We start from the raw sequence: 19426 nt of genomic DNA on the forward strand, positions 1-19426 counted from the left end.
GAGTTAAGTACCATGCCTATGGTCATACTACCAAGGTGGTGGAGATAAGCACCCTGGCCCATAGCCCAGGTCCTCACCACAACACCATAAAGTTTCTCTTAAAGGGAAGAGACACAACAATTCTCATGAAGAAGGAAAAAGTACCATTGAGGTGCTCTAATGTTTTGTTGTTGTTGTTGTTTAAACAAATTGGAACCACACCTCAATCCTGATCATACCTCCCCAACCGGAAAAGTATGGTCTTCTGAATCATCAGCAGTTGCACGTTGTGCCGTCCACTGCTTGGAGCTTCTCTATGCTATGAAGTATTAATAATTACTTCACTGTGTTGAACTGGCTGGCACAAAATTGATCATGTTCTTATCAGGCTACATCAGGACAGCAGATCTCAGTCAGTAAACCTGTAGGACTCGTTTCCTTACTTGTTGCCAGTGACTCTTATTATTTTCCAGCCTCCCAGCCTTGACCTGGCTGATAGAGATCAGATGGTGACTGAATAGAAGCTGCCCCAGTCCTGGGTCCATGATGTACGCGTAAGTACGCAGCTTTTCTCAGTCAGAGTTATCAACAGGGACAGAGGTTCACAACTCCTGAGATGGGCAGGACAAACAGCTAGTGGATGGTGCTTTAAAACTAAGAGGTTTTTTTAAAAAAATGTGTTACTATATTTTCTGTTAAAGTTTTATTTTGTTGCTATGTTTAAATATAAGATTTTTTTAAAACAAAAGGAGCCAATATGATCCTTTCTTTCTAAATAACAGAAATAGAAATGATATGCAGTAATATATTAACTATATTATATTTAAACATTTAGAAAAACCTATGCTTCAAAAAGTAATCTATAATACAGTTTAGTTAATTTCTTTGGTATGATCAGTAGCTTGGAATAAATTTTTGTCTTATGTTGCTTTGTGAAGTATATTCTGGGAAGATTTGAAATATAAGAGGAGAGTTTATTGGAATTTCAATTTTTAATTCTAAATAATAGAAAGTATGGTAGCAGTAAGATTTATATATATGTGTGTGTATATATATATGAAGGATGAAAATTAAAATTCATATATAAATAATTATTGAATTAACAAAATCTAGACTATGTGACATTTGTCATGATAGACATATATATATATATATTATATATGTATGTATGTATATATATACACATTTAGGTAATTTCAGGCTATTGTTTAACAGACTCAGAAATAAATAACCAATATTTTATGTGAGTGATTTCATTCAAACACCTGTTTAGTCTAACCTTGCTTCTCAAAGAGATTCTTGACCCCTCTACAGACACCAATTTCCCACAAGGTTTGCATTGACTGATGTTTCAGACTTAATCATGATTCTTTGATAATTATAATTGTGCAGTCATTTGATTTTGTCTTCAATGAAACATAGTACTTTAAGCCTGTAGGCTCTGGTGCTCTTAGATAATGAGTGTTCTTGCCCTTCCTAAATTACTCTGAAATAAAAGCCTTAGCCTGAGGAAGACTGTCTATTTCATACATAAAGCTTCTCCCCACAGGCCTTTTAAGGACAGCCTGATACAGCATATTATCTGTACTTTTTATTAAATATGAGAGGTGAACTTCTTATTAAATATGAGAAAGTATTATTTCTAATTCACCACGATAAGGACAGAGTAAGACAAAATGTGCAGTAGGAAAAATTAGTTTTGTATTTAATAAACATTCACAAATACATGCTATGCTCACAATTTCAGTTGTAAACAATTAACAAAGAACTTGAAGTTCTCCCGTTCTCATTTTGCTCAGAATTCTGTAGTATGGCTTTTCTGTCAGCCTGGTTCCTCTCTTCCCAACTTCTGGTATCATCTCTGTCCACTCCTTTTCCCACTCTAAAAGTATCATTACGGACACATCAAATTTCTATATTGAAACCTCATCAACTCTGACCCAGAGATTATAATTCTGAGGATTTTAAGTATCTTTTCTAATTGGATTCTATATCAGTATTATTTTTAACATGGATATTCTTTCAACAATGTGGGCTGTGCCACAAAAGTAAGAAGGGTAGGTAGCAGGCTTATTGACTTCCTTAGTACAGGTATTTTGCCCATGGGCAAAGAGTCTGTCTCAAAGAATGAATGACTTAGATGCTATAGCTTCTTCATAGCAGCTCCGTCTTTCTCACTGTGGTGTAGTGGAAAGAACACTAGCCTGACATTTAGACGTGTCCTAGATCCAGCTTTGGACTCATTGTCTGGACAAGTCACTTATCTCTCAAGACTTCACTCCCTTTATGTGTAAAATGTGAGGAGAGTTTACACTAACAGAAATGGGGGAGTAGTTGTCACTATTAATGGGACTAGAAATCATTTTTTGGTGGGTAAGCACAAAGCTATTTTATTTATTATTTGGCTTATTTTGATATTATTTATCTTGGGTTTTTTTCTTGGTTAAATTAAATAATTGTGAAGTATTATCTGATATTGGGGTTTTTGTTATATTTTTACCATATCATACTTAGTAAGTCTAGATATTGAATAGTGGAACTGTTGTTTTAGATACATGATTATGTGTGTGTTCCATGCTATGATGCAGAACATTTCTTACTGTGGGTCATGGCAAAAAATATTTTAAAAAACTGCATTAGTCTTAAAGTCTTTTGATTCCATGATTTCAAAAGTGTTAATAGCTAGTTAATATGGAGGACATTAACTTTCTTAAGGCACTAGAGAACCACTTAAATTACCCCAGAGTAGAGCTTTTCTTTCACTAGTCCCTATATCTGGTGCCTCCCACAGGTGAGGCAGCGATGAGATATGGCTACCTGCAATATAGGTACTTTAGTGGCAGGATGCCACACCCTGAGGGCACAATCTGACAAGTGTGGAAAAAAAAGTATAAACAGAATGCTATAGGGATACCCACTCTATCTCATAAAGGCCTCTCTGAACATACAATGATTGAGTTTAGTCTAAAAAAAACCTTCAGAATCAGCTGGAGGAGAAGGAAGTCAGGATTCTGGACTGGTCGAACACAGCTCTTGCAAAGGTCATGAGACTTGACATACACTGGAGAATGGATGTTGGAAATTATCAGATGAAATGAGCAATTGGTCAGACGATGAAGGACATTTTGTACCAGATGAAAATCACTGAGCTGTATTATGAGAGTTGAGTAAAACTTTAGGCATAAGGAAGGAATGACAAAACTTGCTATTGAGAACCATTCAGGTAGACAGAGCAGTCTAGGGGGGCTCTACTGGTGCAGTTGCAGAACTGCACATATACACATATACACATGCACATAGACACATATATACATGTGCATGAAGGGAACGGCAGGGAGACTGCCATGTACAGGTTGTTTCTTCTGTCTAAAATGAATGTTCCTTCTCACAGTTGATGAGATTCCATATCTTCCTTGAAGATTCTAATCAAAATCGCTGTGAATTTTTTCTTACTTTACATTTTATGTGTTAATTATTCCTGAAGCACAGCCATCCTATTAAAAACTCGCATAAACATTGTATATGCTACTGTTGTCACTTCTCTGTATGGTCAAGTATTTTACAATTATGGCCCCCAGTCAAACAGACAGCTCTCCATATTCCCAGTGCCAAACACATTGCCTGGCCCACTGGAGACCCTCAACATTAGTCTGGTGACCTATGATAATGTATGCCTAAAGCCAAAGAACAGAGACTGAGAAAGGAGGAACGGTTGGAGTCAATGAAAATTTCAAGTTTACTTTTCATTACATATCTATTCAAGAAGGCCTAGGAGATATTTGAGGTAGAGTAATTCAGAAGGTAAACAAAAAGCCAAACAGTGGAGAGAAGAAAACTTGTGTTGTGGTGCTGATGGGGATTTATTATAAAAGAGATGAAAGCATCACATAATGCCTACAGACTAGATTTTAAAGTTTCATTTATTCATTAATTCAACAAATGCCTATTATTCTAGCTTATAGTGTACCAGTAGCACATTATATACACACATAATATAGACACATATATACATGTACTATATATGCATTGTGAGTATATATCATGTTTGCATATATACACGTATCATATGCACATAAACGTACACATAGACACATACAGGAATATAAAAACATTCTCTACTTTTCTGGTGTTTATAACCTGAGGAGGCACCATATTAAACTAAACAAACAAATGGTTATGAAAGACAAATACAATAAGTATGAGCTAATTTTTTTCCAAAAGTTTTTTATACTTCACTTTATTTCTTTCAATTATTTCTGGAATCAGTGATAATGTTGGCAGTGATAACTGCTGGCTTTTTTAAAAAATAGACTTTCAGTTTATATGATAACACTCTACAGCCTACTTTTATCTGCAAATAAATGAAAGCTAAATTTGTGAAATGCATTTGAAAATATTAAATATTTTCCTATATACTTAAAAAAGCCTTGTGAAGATCTAAATAGGGCCTCTTAACATTCTTCAACAAGTATAGAAAGACAGCATGGAAACCAGTATCTTGACCAAGAAGATAGTGCTGTGTGCAGTTGTTTGCAGTAGTCTTTAAAAAGGGTATTGTAGGTATTTACCCAAAGGATACAAAAATACAGATTTGAAAGGGTATATGTACCCCAGTGACTATGGAGAGAGGCCAACTGTCCATCAACTGATGAATGGATAAAGAAAATGTGGTGTGTATGTGTGTGTGTGTGTGTGTGTGTGTGTATTGGAATATTAGTCAGTCATCAAAAAGAATGAAATTTTGCCATTTACAATGATGTGGGTGGAACTAGAATGTATTATACTAAGTGAAATGAGTCAATCAGAGAAAGACAAACACCATATGATTTAACTCAAATGTGGAATTTAAGAAACAAAACATATGAACATATGGGAATGGGGGGAAATAGAGAAGAGAGGAAAACAAACCACAAGAGACTCTTAGTGATAGAGAACAAACAATGAGTTGATGGAGGGAGGAGGGTGGGGGATAGACTAGATGGGTGATGGATACTAAGGGGGGAATTTGTTATGATGAGTACTGGGTGTTGTATGTAAGTGATGAATCACTGACTTCTATTCTTGAAAGCAATATTGCACTGTATGTTAACTGAAACTTAAATTTAAAAACAGGATGAAAAGGAAAATAAATAAAATTAACAAAAGGATGGAGTTTAAAAAAAAGGATATTGTGTCTTTGGAGTACTGTGGGGTTAGATGTAGTAGGGTAATGGATGGATTTTTGGGAAAAATAGCAAGATGGTTTTCATGCTATTGAATCATATATTCATTATATGGTTTCATTATTTATGAAGCATTCGAACCCTTAGCATTTCAAGAATATTCACATCAAAATCCAAGTTGAGATGTCAATTCAAAGAGATATGAGAGAAGTTTTCATTTGCTGTTTAGACTCGGTACATTAAATTTTCTTCCAATAATGTATACAACTAAACTTTGACTTTTAACTGATTCCTTGTAGTTGCCAGTATTAAAATGTATTTGTCTTTGAATTATTTTACAAAGTTTTTAAGATTTTATAATTAATTGTTTATTACTGCTCACTATTTGAAAACAGGCTACTTTGAGGCATTTAGTAATTTACGTAACATTATCATTGGGTGAAAAGAGCAGCCCACAACTTTGGCATTTTATATAAAATGAAAATGAATTAATCTAAAATATAACCGTAGAACATATACAGTAGTGTGATCTTTTAGTGGGAACCATATGAAGTTGCCCTTTTATAGGTTAAAAATGACTGAGCCAGAAATTTCACATGGTTCAAACTACTCAAATCTCTTCCAAGTCTTATTTTGTTTATAAATACACACATATAAACACATATAGAATGACTGACACAACTTTAAAATTCCATGATTTTAAAAAACTATGAAGACAACATTTGAAAAATCCTCCATACTATCTAAAAACCACAGACTTGGATACTAGAATGTAAAACAAACTTGAATACACATCCCAAAAGGTGAAATAAGGTAGAGAGAGCTGACAAAAATTAACTCCTGGAAAAAAAAAATCCAGTGCAAAACAGAGTGTAGGGTGTATCTATACACTATTGTAAGCAAACGGGGGGGGGGGGAATCCAGTTATTTATTTAATCTACAAGGTGTCAACAACTCTTACATGTCCCCCTTTTACACCTGTTGACAGATTTTTGCATATGCTCTGCACTGCTTCTTTCATAATCAACCAGATAAACCGAAATAAATAAAAGGACCTGAAATGAATGAGACGTTTAGTACAACCTGGCAGTGTCAAGTCATAAGAGAAGCTATATAAAGCAAGAATCTACAGCTTTATCTTGATAAAAGTTTTTAAAGATAGATTAAAAATCAGGTCAGTTATGTTACTCCCATCTTACACACTCAACTCCTGATTTTGGTCATACGTGCAGACGTGAACAAGCTGCCTGTTAAAGATAGTGTTGGGCATATTAGCCCAGACACCGCCTCGAAACTACGTCAGTGTTTTCGTTTTATCTCTCCTCTCTACTATGTCAATGAGGCATTTCGTGCCCAATTATCTTCTAACTTCTCCTCCCTCTTATCATTCATCCTTCCATAATCATTTTTCTCCTTGACGGTTACTTGCCTCTGATTATACCTTTACTTTCAATCTCAAACTTCAGTTGCTTTGGTGGTACTGGCCACCATTTCTGCTACTGGAAAGAGAGAGGAAAGATCAATGTATTATTCTATTCCGTACATATCATGTCACTTTTAAGAACATATTAACTCATGGGATATTGTGATTGGGTACTTGGGTTATCATCAGGTAAAATGGTTCAGACAAGTACCATCACCTGTTCACATTTTTTTTTTAATTTTTTTTTAACGTTTATTTATTTTTGAGACAGAGAGAGACAGAGCATGAACGGGGGAGGGTCAGAGAGAGAGAGGTAGACACAGAATCGGAAGCAGGCTCCAGGCTCCGAGCCATCAGCCCAGAGCCCGACGCGGGGCTCGAACTCACGGACCGTGAGATCGTGACCTGAGCCGAAGTCGGACGCTTAACCGACTGAGCCACCCAGGCGCCCCAACCTGTTCACATTTTTGATAAGGTTAAGTGAAGAAATATGCCCTCTTTAGAGGAAAACATAAACTTAGAATCCTCGCTTTTCATGATTCATCTTTTTTGGAGCAACTACTTCTTGTTTAGGACCGCTCCTGTGTCCTTCACCCTTTGGTCCAACAAGAGCAGGAAAAAATTTAGTCAGTATTTACTACTTCTTTAAAATTGGTAAAACCATTCATTTTGCTTTGTTGCTATTTATTTAACTGGTCAGCTGCCATCTTTCTCTTGCTGACAACAGCTTTTAAAAGAATATTAAACATTGCTTATAACAACCCTGTGGCAACAGGGAAGGATATAGCTTATTAGCTGAGAAAGACTTCGTTCACAAACTTCTGGATTTTGAATCAAATTTTTAGTAGTGTTGTGTACATCTATTTGTATTGTGTGATTTGTCCTGACTCTTTCAAGGCTCTCTATTAGTTGGAAATTTGCGTGGCTGAGGTAGAGTTGCAGTTTATTATCAAGGAACATAGCAAAGGCAACTGACTGTATTCTTACTACACAATTCTAATAAGCTAAGCTATGTACCCCTTTTATTAGTAAACTGGAATTCAGGTTCAAGGATCAACCTACATTCCCTCAGAAAAAAGTTTTTTAAGTGGATCAGGCACTCAGGGAGCACACTGCATATCTCTAAACTAATGAGGATAAAGGGTGCTAGATTCATGATTGTCTTTCTGGAAATGATTTAATGTATTTTAAATAAAATGTAGTTTGATTCAAGACTGATGTATTAGTTGTTCTAGGTGCCTGAAATGGGATTTTCTGCTTCAATTATGTGTTACATATTCATTAGAGTAAATGAAATAAGCATTATTTAGAGTGGAATCTACCTACCAGAATTGCATTTTCTTTGATTCATAAATTAATGTTGTATTTATAATACTTAATTGTTTAATAGCATAGGAGAAGATATATAGAAGCTGAATTCCAAATTCTGCAATATTTATAATGAAATATGGCTATTATTATTCACATAGCTATGAAATAAGCTTTTTTTTCTGACTCTAATTCCTTTTCAGAGTTTTATCTGTGGCCAGATGTAATACCATGACAAGTCAATTAATGGACTTTCATGGAAATATAGAAGTAAATTCCTGTTGATTCATTTATAAAAATAGAAGTAGAATCTATCAGAATATGAAATTCAATAATGGAGTCCTACAAAAATGGAGTCCAAACAAAATTTAATATTTACACTGTTTAAACTTTATACATAGTTTGTAGGATCTCTCTAAAAGTTCAGAAGTTCAAATCCAATTATTTTCTGTGATTCCATAGCTACATAGTGTTTCTTTAAACCACTGGGACTTAGATTATTTTACTATAGCAATTAGTTCATTATCAGTGGAGGCACCTGGGTGGCTCAGTTGGTTAGGCCTCCTCTGACTCTTGATTTCAGCTCAGATCATGATCTCATGGTTTGTGAGTTCAAGCCCTGCTTGAGATTCTCTGTCTCCCTCTCTCTCTGTCTCCCCCTCTCAAAATAAATAAATATTTTAAAAATTTATCAATGAGCCATTTAATGTATACTCAGACCTTCAAAAAATAAAAAATAGCTGTTTGAAAAAAATACAAATCTAATGAAATAGCATTTGGGTTGTATGGTATTTTAGTAAATTCATCAATGATAAGGCAATTGAGCATTTGAGGGGAAAATTCTAAGAATGAGAAGCTCTTAAACTCTGTATCCAGTCTAGCACTCTTAACTACTCATTACCTCTTTCACACATGACACCTCAGAAATGTGACAGAAAGATTCTGGGACATGTTAATTTTGTTTATTTAATATGCAGATTATATTAATTGCAAATGAGAACACTGTTGATGTCCTTTATCTAGGACATTTATATCTTAATCATACATCCTCCCACTGAACTGGATTGCAAAATACCATTGAAATACAAACCTTTATATCAATCATACAGGAAGCTAAGCAAAGAACATTGGCTGCTTACTGAAAGTAACTGCATTTTAAAAGTACATATACATGCATATATGCATTTATTTATTTTGCCAAAAACTGCAAATCAATAGCACATTCTGTTTGGTATCTGTGTGTATGTATGTATATATATATATCATATATATATATATATATATATGATATATATATAACATTGCAAGTCCAAATTTATTGTAACTAACAGCACTCTGTAACTATTTAGTCTTTGAATGGTAGACAACAGGGGCACCTGGGTGGCTCGGTCGGTTAAGCGTCCGACTTCGGCTCAGGTCATGATCTCAAGGTCCGTGAGTTTGAGCCCCGCATCAGGCTCTGTGCTGACAGCTCAGAGCCTGGAGCCTGTTTCAGATTCTGTGTCTCCCTCTCTCTCTGCTCCTCCCCTGTTCATGCTCTGTCTCTCTCTGTCTCAAAAATAAATAAACGTTAAAAAAAAATTTTTTTTGAATGGTAGACAACATACTGAAGGCTTTTTAAGATTGGCTTCCAAAAATGTTTCACATCAACAAATACACAAAATATTTGTCAGGAGAGTGTATGCTTAGCAGTTTATGAAATTATTCAGTCACTATGACCATTTTAATTCTGTCCTTTAAGATATTCTCTCCCAAATTCAGTCACAAGTAGCAGAATGTGATTTCAATGGAAGCATATTATGCTGTGTTAAGTGAAGATGAGTAAAATTATTTTCGTTGAAACAAATGGAATTGAGTTAAAAAGAAAATTTGTTGAGAGTTCATTGGGCTATTTTGTAAAACTTAAAAAGGAATTGACACAGGAGGTATGGCTCTAGTATGGATCCAGTCAGCTGGATGTGCTATATAGAAGGGGAGGTGAGGCTGATATGCACTTTCTTATAATTTTTTTTTACTTTCTTGTAATTTAGGAATTTTCTTTTCAATTTCTCGTATGTCATATTTTAAAAGAGAATTCCAGGATCATACCTGAGGAAAAAAGTAAACACCTTGCCTATTACCTGACCTGAAGTTCAAAACCTTAATGGAAAACCTTGTTGTTCTTACTATTAGATAACATGTGTTATTATTTTTCTGAAGCTTCAGGGGAGAAAATAAAAACCTCAGACCAGGGATTCTTGATTTGATTCTGGGAAGTTATTATGGTTGTTCTCAATTGTTTTGTGTCAAATATTGATTTATGTCTTCCTTGTCTTCAGGAAATACTGGCAAGTTTGTGGATTGGGTTCCTTGTGACTTATTCATATTTGAAATTTTTCAAGTCAACCAGACTTCCTAAATAATTGCCATGCAGGGGCCTTTTGGAAATACGAAAGCAGAAGACAAACCTTGATGCTTTAGGAGTTTATAATCTTAGAGAAGTAAACTTTATACACATAAGCAAAAAATAAATCAGCATGTAACTGGTGGCTGAATAGAGCAGTACACTGTAAAATATAGGTAGAAAAAAACAGAAGAATGTTAATATACTAGGATGTTTATATTAATGATCACAGGTAGTATTTCTGTAATTCGTTTACCTTTTGCCTATAAGGTATCCATGTTAATACTGGTTTTCTAACATTTTTACATGACTAAATTTTACAAATATTCAGAGTACTATGATGAGCTCTGTATATTTTTATTTTTATTCATTAATGAACTTTTTATGATAAAAATATTGTCCAGATTTGTGGAACTAATTTTGTTCACTCATACACAAAAACATCTGTGGAATTATTTTGTTTATCTTTTGCAGTGACTTTAGGCTGTTCTCTTTCACACTCACTGTGTTTCATCCACACTGGTCTTATTTTAGTATTTGAATTTACCAAACTTCAACTCACCCACGTGCGTTGCTTCCTCTGCCTGTGCTGCTCTTCCTTCTAAGCTTCACTTAATTAGATAATGCTTCAGGTTTTAGTTTAAATGTTCTTGGGGGGATCTTCCCTGATCCCCTACACTAGATCAAATTTTTGTATTATACACATAGATGAGCACCTTGCATTTCTCTTAGCATTTTCATTATGGTAATTATATACATATTCTTATAATATTTTTTAAGTCTGCATTTCCCCCTGGGCTATAAACTCTATGAATATGTCTGCTTAACCATTCTACCCCAAACAGTAAAAATTTTCAAGAACTATTTTTTCAATGAATATATAAATATCAGAACTCCTTACCAAGGAAAATCCTGAAGACCCGATTTCAAAGAATTGCTAGAAATATTTGTAATTAGTATACCAAGGATTCGTAATTGGGTGCTTCCAAATTGCATAAAATACAGACAAAGCAGTGGGTTAAAAAGAATTTTCTTTTTAAATATTTCTGTAGGCATGTAATACGAGAGCCCGTGTCTGAACTATCCAAAATAGAGTTACAATAGAGCCTGAATCAAATCTTTAAGCTTGGGAAAAAACAAAACAAAAAACAAAAAACATCCTTTCCATATTCTTGGAAGATACTGAGGCTGAAGAATTAACATTTAAATATGTGTATTAGTTTCGATGTTTTCAATTGCAATCAATTAAAAACCCAGCCTCTGGGGATATCTGGGTGTCTCAGTAGGTTAAGCATCCAACTTAGGCTCAGGTCACTGTTCGTGAGTTCAAGTCCTGCCTTGGGCTCTATGTTGACAGAGCAGAGCCTGCTTCAGATCCTCTGTTTCCTTCTCTCTCTCTGCCCCTCTCCGGCTTGTACTCTCTCTCTCTCTCTCAAAAAGTAAGTAAACATTAATAAAATAAAATAAAATAAAATAAAATAAAATAAAATAATAAAGTAAAATAAAACAAAATAAAATAAATAAAAATCCAGCCTCAAACTGGCTTACACAATAAGAAAAATTACTTAACATAACAGGATTTCTAAAAGCAGAGGTGGTCTTAGTCCTCCTGATATAGCAGCTCAAATGTGTTAGGTAAGATCCAGATTCCTTCTGTCTCCCCTAGGCTGTTTTTAGTGACTCAGCTTTGCCCTCAGGTTGGCTTCTCTCAGAGTTGCAAGATGGCTATAGCAGTCCCATGTGTCAGATTGATACAGGATGTGCAGAGGAAAAGAAAAGAAATGATCTCTTAGTTTGACTTATTTTATTTATTTCTTTTTAAAATTTTGTTAGCATTTATCTATTTTTGAGACAGAGAGAGACAGAGCACTAGTGGGGGAGGGACAGAGAGAGAGGGAGACACAGAATCCAAAGCAGGCTTCAGGCTCTGAGCTGTTAGCACAGAGCCTGTTATGGGGCTCGAATTCAAAGACTGTGAGATCATGACCTGAGCCAAAGTCAGACGCCCAACTGACTGAGCCACTCAGGCACCCCTAGTTTGACTTATCTTAAAAGAAAGGAAGCCTTTGCTAGCAGTCCTCCAGCCAACTTCCCCTCCCATATACTTGGCCAGAACTGAATTGACATGTCCACTCTTGAACATATCAATTTGTAGGTTAATTCTCCTGTTAAGATTTATTTTTAATTTGTTGAGGTGTAACCAGATTGTGGTTTTTCTTGGTAAATGTTCCATATGCAGTGGAAAAGAATATATATTGTGCTGTTGTTGGGTGTAGTGTTCTAGAAATGTCAACTAAGGCAAGATGGTTGATAATGTTCCTAAGGTATTTTCCTTCCTTACTGATTTTCAGTCTACCTATTCTATAAATAGGATATACTACTAAGGAGTATATAAGTATACTACTAAGGATATACTACTAAGGAATGTTGATGTTTCAAACTATAAATGTGGATTTCTCCTCTGATTTTAATAGTATCTGCTTCAGGTATTTTGAAGCTCTGTTATTAGTTGCAATGATTGTTATATCATAGTTATGTTGGTGAAATGACCTCTTTATTATTATTCATTATCTTCTTTAGTTCTTGATAAATTCCTTAAATTTGTAGTCTAATTTTGTCAAATGTTAATAGAGTCACTACAGCTTTCTTTTAATTGGTGTTTGCATAATAGAAAGTTTTTCTATCCTTTTACTTGTAGCTTATGTCTTTATATGTATAATAGGTTTTTTATAGATAGAATATAGTTGGGTTTTGTTTCTATAACCAATCTGATAATCTCTGCCTTTTAATTTGGGTTTTTAAAATAATTTACATTTAATGTCATTTTGATATGGTTGTATGTATGCATGCATGCATGCATGTATTTTCAAGTTTTTATTTGAATTCTAGTTAGTTAACATATGGTGTAATACTAGTTTAGAAGTAGAATTTAGTGACTCATCATCTACACACAACATGCAATGTTCATCACAATGTATTCAAATCTAACCATTTTGCTAATTGTTCTATATTTGTTTCATCTGTTCTTTTTCCCCTTTTACTCTTTCCTGCCTTCTTTTGGATTAATCAATTATTTATTTTTTCCCACTTTATCTCTACTATTGGATTTTATTTATAACCCTTTCTTAAAAGTTTTAAGTATCTTTCTATGATTTACATCTTTAAATTATTATAATTTACTTTCAAATAATATTATACCACTTTATATAGTATAAGACGTTAATGCTGTATTCTTCCAGTTTCTTTCTCCCATCCTTTGAGCTATTCCTGGAAAACATTTCACTTTTTGTATGTTATAAATCCCATAATGTATAAAAATCCCACAATATGTGGTTACTAATTTTGCTTTATACAATTATCTTTTGAAGCAATTAAAAATAATGAAGTTGTCTTATATCTACCACTCACTACTTCTTAAACACATGGGGCATTTTCCTGATTTAGACTCATTGCACAAGATGTTGCCTCTACCTAAGGTTATCTTTCCCTGCCATGTGTATCATTTTTTTTTTTTTTTACTTATTATGGTCTTGCTTCACAGTGAGAGTTTCCTTGGCTACTCTATTAAATGTTTTACTCCTGCAACCTAGTTCACTGTTATGCTTAAACTGCTTTATTTTCCTCCTATAAGAATTAGTACCATCCAATATGCTATATATTTTTTACTCATTTTTCTGTCTGACTCTTCTAGAACATTCATTGTAAGCTTCATGAGGATAGGGTTATCTGTTTTGATGACTGACATATTGTTAGGCCTATAGCACACAGTAGGTGACTACTCAATAAAAAAGATGGTGAATAATACTAATGGAACATTATTTGCATGACTCTGTTTTTAATAATGAAATGGAGGCATATCTAAAAAGACCAAAATGACATTACTTTAATTGTTATTACAAGTCTATGGGATAGATTTTGAAAGAATAAATTTCCAATGTTAATATTACCATGACTAACCTATTTCCATCTGTAGTTCCATCAAGTGAAACTGAAACTATTAATTTATAACAAAAATTTTACTAAAATGCTCATTGATGGAATGAATAGTTTTATTACTAATCTTTTCTACCCTTTATGCTAGATTTTAAGATATTTAAATACAAATTAATGGAGATAAAACTATGTTGGGAAATTCTCTCTGTGAAGAAAAGTCTTTTATGTGTCATGACTATCTCTCCTTGGGATTGTTCTAATACCAGCTAAAGGCTGTGATGCAGATAATCCATAAGCTGCTTCCAGGTAAATTTTTAAAATTAGAATCTGTCTGGGTGAATTTATAAGGGCTTTTATTTCCCTAGATGCTGATTCACTGAAGTGAATAAGAAAAAAATGGAATGTTATGTTAAATCAATATGAGACCTGATTTCTTCCCTTGAGAAATGTACACTATGTGGGTGTGTCTCTTGTTTAGCTGTGTGCATATTTGAAAAATAATGAAAACAGCTGAATACACCTTTGACACAAGCTTGTAGTTCAACTTGATAGAGGTTTCTGTTATTAAATACTAAAAGAGCAATAACAGTAATAATGATCATTTATGGGAAGATGACTGTTAAGTTAAATGTTAAGCTCATTTATTTATCAGGTGGTTAATTGATAGCTACCATGTGTCAGGAATTAAGTTAAAATATTCTACCAGAAGAGGTAGAAAATAAGTAAATATATAACATAATTTGGAGAGTTATAAGTACAACAAAAATAACAAAACAAAGCAGAATAAAAGGGTTGCTTGGAAAGTGATATGGGCTGTTTTAAGTTAATCAGAGAAGTCCTCTCTGAAATGGTTTTTGAGCGGTCACCTGAATGAAATAAAGGCATGAGACATACAGATGTCTGGTGGAGTAATATTTTAAGCAAAAGGACTTTTCAATGCAAAGATGCAGACTTAATTTTTTTAATGACTCAGAGTAAAATATTACTCTGAATAACTGGCAAGAATAACTGGGAGATATGACAGATTGAATTATAAAATATTTGAAAATGTAATTATACACATATCATTTTCTATCCCTTTGTTCTTGATTCAGTAGACAGTAGGCATCTGGAGATGTTTAAGCAGAAGAAACACTATCAGAAAAGTACCTTATAAATATCTCTATTCACAGGGTGTTAGATAGATTATCAGGAAGAAAAAGTGAAAACAAAGAGAACAGCTTAGACTCTATTATGATTGTTCAGTAAGGACATAGGGACACAGAACTTAACCCAAATCTTTGGGTTTAATTGTTTGTGGGTTCAATTATCAAAAGTAGGTGTGTAAAATACAGAAACAATTTGAAATTTGGAATCATAGTCCTGAATTCAAATCCTAATCCCAAATTTTGCCAATTTTACTTTGCCCAAATTAATCTAAATCTTAGCTAATTCATCGTTAAATGAGGCTATTAGTAACTACATGGTAAATTGCTGGAAAATTTGAGATAAGATGTATCAACTGCCCAACACCATGACTGACAGAGAAGAGATGTCGCAAAGTAGAAAATACACAAATCTGCCTCCCTCAAGATGACATCTGGGGGATACCATCCTTTCATTGACTACTCATTATATGTCAGACACTGTGCCTCAGCATTTAATTTATATTATCTTTTAATATAGTCCATAAAATTAAAGCCATTATCCCCATTTTATCAAAAAGTTATCTGCCAGCTGGAAGTATTAGGCAATCTGTTTCATGTTCTCTTAATATAGCAGGCAAGAATGTCTCAGCTGTCATAAGAATATTCTTAAAATTTTTGGAAGGAGAATGTGTGTATTAGAGATTCAAAGTGACAGAATAATTTCAGAAATATTAAAATTGTGATAGATGTGTAAACTTCAACTGTAAAATGTGGACTTAGGCAATGAAGGTAAAGAAAGGGAAAATAGCTGTGTTCTGGAATTACAGTGCTGAGGTTTAGTTGTATTATAGTATCACACCTAATATAACACAGAATTCATATAGAAACCTCCTCTACTTGTTGAGCTTTAACCTAAATGAGGCATAAAAGAAACATGGCATGGGATCAAAATGCATGATGGCCTTAGTTTTTTTTTTGAGGTGACTTAATAGTCTCTTTGAAAAATGATTGAAGAATTATTACTCTTCATTCCTGTCCTTGGACCCCTACTAGAGCTATTTTTCTTTTTTGAGGCAAGAAAGTCTGACAAGAATATAGAAAAATATTCTACTGGAGGGGCGCCTGGGTGGCGCAGTCGGTTAAGCGTCCGACTTCAGCCAGGTCACGATCTCGCGGTCTGTGAGTTCGAGCCCCGCGTCAGGCTCTGGGCTGATGGCTCAGAGCCTGGAGCCTGTTTCCGATTCTGTGTCTCCCTCTCTCTCTGCCCCTCCCCCGTTCATGCTCTGTCTCTCTCTGTCCCCAAAATAAATAAACGTTGAAAAAAAAAATTTAAAAAAAAAAAAAAAAAGAAAAATATTCTACTGGAGTGAGAACCAAAATTAAATTAACATACTGTAAGGGAGGAAAGACATTGGATTCAATTATACCTGACAAAACACTGTGTTCTTTTTTAAATAAAAATTAGCAAGCTAATGGCAGTTTAATAATAGCAAGCTCATTTATAGCATTCACGGCACTTTACATATAGAATTTCATTTTATTTCCATAAAACTTATGAAGTAGATACTCTCACATCCATTTTGCTAATAAAAACAAAACAAAACCGAAGCACAAAAAAGTTAAGTATCTTCTGTAACGTCACACAGCTGGTAAGCATTAATGTGGGATATAAAGCAAATAGCTGGACTCCAGAGGGTGCTTCTGAACACTATACTATATCTCAACTCAAATCACTCAAAACAAACTTTATGCCTTTTAAGTAACCATAGAGCAGACCATAATGAAAGGCCATTGTTGGGGATTTAATTTCACTGTACCTTATATCCATGGCTAAACACTAGAGAGAAAGGGTCTAAGTCTATGGATATTTGTTTCACAGGTATCTTTGTGCATTCAAAACTGCATTTATTTATTTATTTATTTATTTATTTATTTATTTATTTATTTATTTATTTATTTTTGTGTGTGTAAAGTAATTCTGTCTAGCTATTTAGATTGTATTTTTTTAAGTATTGTATTTTTTTATTATTTTTTGTCATCTCCTTAACATAACCACTTCCATTATTGCTTTTAGTGTTTTTCTTTTTAATATAATTTATTGTCAAGTTGGCTAACATACAGTGTATAAAGTGTGCTCTTGGTTTTGGGGGTAGATTCCTATGGTTCATCACTTACGTACCACACCCATTGCTCATCCCAACAAGTTCCTTCCTCAATGCCCATCACCTATTTCCCATCTCTCCCGTGCTCCCATCAACCCTAAGTTTGTTCTCTGTATTTAAGAGTTTCTTATGGTTTGCCTCCCTCTCTCTTTGTTTGTAACTATTTTTTTCCCCTTCCCTTCCCCCAATGGTCTTCTCTTAAGTTTCTCAACTTCCACATATGAGTGAAAACATATGATATCTGTCTTACTCTGACTGATTGATTTCACTCAGCATAATACCTTCCAGTTCTATCCATGTTGCTGCAAATGGCAGGATTTCATTCTTTCTCATTGCCAAGTAGTATTCCATTGTATATATAAACCACATCTTCTTTATCCATTCATCAGTTGATGGATATTTAGGCTCTTTCCATAATTTGGCTATCGTTGAAAGTGCTGCTATAAATATTGGTGTCCATGTAGTCCTATGATTCACTCCTGTATCCCGTGGATAAATTCCTAGCACTGCTATTGCTGGGTCATAAGGTAATTCTATTTTTAAGTTTTTGAGGAACCTCCACACTGTTTTCCAGAGTGGCTGCACCAGTTTGTGTTCCCACCAATAGTGCAAGAGTGTTCCCGTTTCTCCACATCCTCGCCAGCATCTGTTGTTTCCTGAGCTGTTAATTTTGGCAACTCTGACTGGTGTGAGGTGGTACCTCACTGTGGTTTTGATTTGTATTTCCCTGATGATGGGTGATGTTGAGTATCTTTTCATGTGTCTGTTGGCCATCCGGATGTGGATGGAATGCAGACTTGAAACTGCATTTAAAATGAATATTGTGTCAAGTAAAAATTGCTGCGGCTGAGGTAAGAGAGGTTTTTTCTTGCTTTCTCCTCTAGGGTTTTGATGGTTTCCTGTCCAAAGGCAAGGGAATTAAAAGCAAAAATGAACTATTGGGACCTCATGAAGATAAAAAGCTTCTGCACTGCAAAGGAAACAATTAATAAAACTAAAAGGCAACCAATGGAATGGGAAAAGATATTTGCAAATGACATATCAGACAAAGGGCTAGTATCCAAAATCTATAAATAACTCACCAAACTCCACACCAAAAAACAAATAATCCAGTGAAGAAATGGGCAGAAGACATGAATAGACACTTTCTCAAAGAAGACATCCAGATGCCCAATAGGCACATGAAAAGATGCTCAATGTCACTCCTCATCAGGGAAATACAGATCAAAATCACACTCAGATACCACGTCACACCAGTTAGAGTGGCTAAAATGAACAAATCAGGAGACTATAGATGGTGGAGAGGATGTGGAGAAATGGGAACCCTCTTGCACTGTTGGTGGGAATGCAAACTGGTGCAGCCGCTCTGCAAAACAGTGTGGAGGTTCCTCAAAAGATTAAAAATAGATCTACCCTATGACCCAGCAATAGCACTGCTAGGAATTTACCCAAGGGATACAGGAGTGCTGATGCATAGGGGCACTTGTACCCCAATGTTTATAGCAGTGCTTTCAATGATAGCCAAATTATGGAAAGAGCCTAAATGTCCATCAACTGATGAATGGATAAAGAACTTGTGGTCTATATACACAATAGAATACTACTTGGCAATGAGAATGACATCTGGCCTTTTGTAGCAATGTGGATGGAACTGGAGTGTGTTATGCTAAGTGAAATAAGTCATACAGAGAAAGACAGATGCCATATATTTTCACTCTTATGTGGATCCTGAGAAACTTAACAGAAGACCATGGGGGAGGGGAAGGAAAAAAAATTAGAGAGGGAGGGAGCCAAATCATAAGAGACTTAAAAACTGAGAATAAACTGAGGGTTGATGGGAGATGGGAGGGAGGGGAAAGTGGATGAAGGGCATTGAGGAGGGCACCTGTTGGGATGAGTACTGGGTGTTGTATGGAAACCAATTTGACAATAAATTTCATAAAAAAAAA

At 34.7% G+C, this 19426-nt stretch overlaps 1 protein-coding gene across 1 annotated transcript in view; it reads left to right on the plus strand.

The window, feature by feature from the left end:
* The first annotated feature begins 525 nt into the window (after positions 1-525).
* TMPRSS11F (transmembrane serine protease 11F) overlaps positions 526-19426 on the plus strand; it is a 75392-nt gene continuing 56491 nt past the window's right edge. Inside the window, exon 1 of the mRNA XM_030314497.1 lies at positions 526-533. Within this exon, the coding sequence (XP_030170357.1) occupies positions 526-533 (8 nt within the window). The remainder of the gene's footprint in view (positions 534-19426) is intronic.

This window comes from Lynx canadensis, chromosome B1 (genome assembly GCF_007474595.2).
Source record: "Lynx canadensis isolate LIC74 chromosome B1, mLynCan4.pri.v2, whole genome shotgun sequence".
Classification (NCBI taxonomy): Eukaryota; Metazoa; Chordata; class Mammalia; order Carnivora; family Felidae; genus Lynx; species Lynx canadensis.